Raw genomic sequence first — 3,477 nt, forward strand, 5'->3', positions numbered from 1 at the left:
GTGAGCCCAGCGGACATTGATCACTATGTAAGACATATAACTGAGTCAATCAAGTCTTCAGCAACCTATAAGGCTAAGAGTAAGAGAAAAACACACTGGTGGAGCAATGAGTTGGAGCAAAAGAAGCATGAAATCAGGAGGCTGCGCAGGCAATGGCTACGAGCCGAGAACAGTGACCAGAAAGAGCAAAAGAAAGAAGCCTATGGCAAAAGCTTAAAAGACTATAAAAAAGCAATAAACCAAGCCAGAACCAGAGCATGGAAGAAATTCTGCACCGAGACCTGTAACGATCCCTGGTCTCAATCATATCACATTGTCTTTGGGAATAACAAAAAGGCCACTATCCCCAATCTCACTAAGAAGGATGGCACCGGTACCTATAATATTCTTGCAAATATTGAGAAACTACTTGAGAATCATTTCCCAAATGATAGCATAGACAATGAGCTGGATATGTATGAGGAAGTAAGGAATAACATCACTGTCCCCCAGAACAGCAAGGATGACCGTTGGTTTTCGTTTCGAGAAGTAGAACATATGGTAAATACTATGGCCAGCAAGAAAGCGCCGGGCATTGACAATATCACTGCAGAAATGGTGAAGGCAGCGTTTCAAGAAATCCCTATTGCTTTCATGATACTGTATAATGCCTGCCTAAACCACGGCTACTTCCCAGAGCTGTGGAAGAAGGCAAATGTTAAGTTTATTCCAAAAGTGGACAACCCAATTATGGAATGTGACTACAGGTCCATCAGCTTGTTGCCAACAATGGGGAAATCCTGGATGGTCTCCTCATTGGCAGAATAAACTGGCACTTGAGTAGCAACAACCTGCAGCATAAGAACCAATATGGGTTCCGCCCTGGCCATCCACGCAATACAGGGTGTAAAGGATTTTGTTAACCAGGCATGGGACAGCGATAGACATGCTCTGCTGATAAGTGTTGACTTTAGAAAGGCATTCGACCACCTATGGTGGCCTTCCATATTGCATTGTTTGTATCAAACTAACTGCCCGAGCAACATATATAGGTTGACCAACAGTTACCTGGAAAATAGGACTGTGGGCTATTACTCAAAAACAATTAACCTGGAAAAGAGTATTAACAGAGGCTGCCCACAGGGATCCAGAAGTGGCCCAGGACTCTGGAACCTAGTATACGATGGCCTGCTTTGCAGCCTTGACTCGGACCCAGATATCAAGGCACAAGGTTTTGCTGACGATACGCTGATAATGATAGCGCATCAGAATAGTAACATACTACAAAAGAAGGCTAATGAGGTTCTAGAGCTGGTCAGCAACTGGAGCAAGAAGAACAAACTCCCGATCAATTATAATAAAAGTGAAGCAATGGTGTGCGCAAAAAACTCCAGGAGGAAGCAGCTACAGCGCCCATTGGTCATTTACCTGGACAAGAAAAAACTAAAAATTGTGTCTTGCCTTAAATACCTTGGGGTTTACTTAGACCCAAAGCTAAGTTGGAAGATCCATATCACAGAAATCTGTAAAAAGGTTCAGCAGAGAGTAAACCTCTTCAACTACATCTCCAGAAACACCTGGGGACTTGTAGTAAGAACTGTAAATTAATCTACAGGGGAGCGATAGAACCTGCTATTCTGTATGCGGCGCAGGTCTGGGGGGACAGAGCGGCATTAGCCTATAACAAGAGGAAATTACTGTCTGTCCAGAGACGTGCTGCTATTAGAATCTGTAGGGCATATCGCACGGCCCCTACTGATGCGCTGCTGGTTATAGCTAACATTATCCCCATTCACCTACGCATTAAAGAGATCTTCTGGCAGTGGAACATGATGACCATTAACCATCAGAATATTACCACCGAGGAGATACGGAATCTCTGTAGCAAGGATTTGATTCCTCCTAATAGTGCGAACTTGATTGACTCCATTATTAATTACAAGTTAGACAATTATCTTACTGGAAGTACTCTCGGAAGACACCCAGGAGAGACGAGTAGCTATACCATTAATGTCAGGAACAATCATTATAGCAACAGCAGAGCCCACTGGAACATCTACACAGATGGCTCACGCAATGATAAGGGTACCGGTGCAGCCTTCGTCATCTATGATAGTGAGAATGAGATTCAGCATCAGCAATATTACCGGCTGCACATGCATTGTACTAACAACCAGGCAGAACTGCTAGCGGTTTATAAAGCTCTAAGCACCATCACTAAAAATAGGAGGATCTACGATGGCAGCATCTGTATCAACACAGACAGTATGTATGTGATTAATGTCCTTTCGAACAATAATAAGTGCACAAGAACTGGCATGGAGGTCAGACATCTTGCCAGAAACCTCAGCAAATTTGCTCAACTCAGTTTTACCTGGGTGCCTGGGCACACGGGTAATAAAGACAATGAGCACGCTGATGCCCTTGCTAAAAAGGTCACCACAATGGACATCACCACCACTTTTTCTAATATTCCCATCGTCCATATCAAGAACAACATCAGGGACTGTATAATGGAGGGGTGGCAAAAGGATTGGGCTACCTCAACCACTGGCAGAACCACCCACAAGTTTCTTCCGTCGATTAATAAAAGACAGGCTCTCAGCTACTTCACCATTTCTCATGCCATCACGCAATGCTTGACAGGTCATGGTAACTTCTCCTCTTACCTTACAAGATTCAAAAGGATCAATAATGATAGGTGCAGTTGTGATGGCATCTCTGAAGGAGACGCTCTCCATTACATCTTTCACTGTATGCTGTACGAAAGATGAAGAACTCACGAGAAGAACTCACGAGAAGAACTCACCTACCACTGTTTACGGAAGGGATTCGGTTGGCCTCCTGAACCCAACATTCTCTGCGAGGATCAGGAGATCTATGAGCTGTTTGCCAAATTCGTAAACTCTTGTAGTCGCTTCGAGTATAATTCCGGCCTACGTCAAACCTAATTGGTTCTTCGGACTCCATCTGATGCAACATGCGAAGATCCCTCTGCTATCTCACTCTGTACTGACAGCCGGTGGGATCACCACTCTCGTCACTAGCATTTTTGGTTGGTTGACTGGTGAGATTGCCCACTGGTCTTCGTTGCCTGCTTCTGTGCAGCAACAGTCTTGCACTCTGTAGGTGTTTCCCATGGTGTAACATGTAGCGTCTCTTGTACTGGACATAAATTGCATCTGTGACCATCTGTGCTTCGCTCCAGTCAGCAGTCTCGTCACCTTGGTCTTCTGTTATCACAACATTGTCCTTTATATAACACTCTATCTGTGTAATACCTGTGTTTAGTGTACTGTAGTATTTTTCGGTCGGGATTACCAGTGGCGACAGGCCACTGCCATGTACGCTTTGTTCTGTATTTACTATTGTAACCGTCTAGCCGGAAAGGCAATCTTTAAGTTGTTTGCACCAACTACTGTTTTCTTTTGTAAGTGCAATGCTAATCAGGATTGTGATCCCAAACTCTACCTCCACTTTCTACCTCTTTTTCCCCTC

At 44.2% G+C, this 3,477-nt stretch overlaps 1 protein-coding gene across 1 annotated transcript; it reads left to right on the forward strand.

Moving 5' to 3' along the window:
* The first annotated feature begins 1,811 nt into the window (after positions 1 to 1,811).
* On the forward strand, positions 1,812 to 2,753 carry LOC111628083. Its single transcript, XM_023371805.1, has one exon. It carries the CDS (start codon positions 1,812 to 1,814, stop codon positions 2,751 to 2,753), a length of 942 nt encoding a protein of 313 aa, XP_023227573.1.
* Positions 2,754 to 3,477: the final 724 nt, after the last annotated feature.

This window comes from Centruroides sculpturatus, unplaced genomic scaffold (assembly GCF_000671375.1).
Source record: "Centruroides sculpturatus isolate CEXI.00-Female unplaced genomic scaffold, Cexi_2.0 scaffold432, whole genome shotgun sequence".
Lineage (NCBI taxonomy): Eukaryota > Metazoa > Arthropoda > Arachnida > Scorpiones > Buthidae > Centruroides > Centruroides sculpturatus.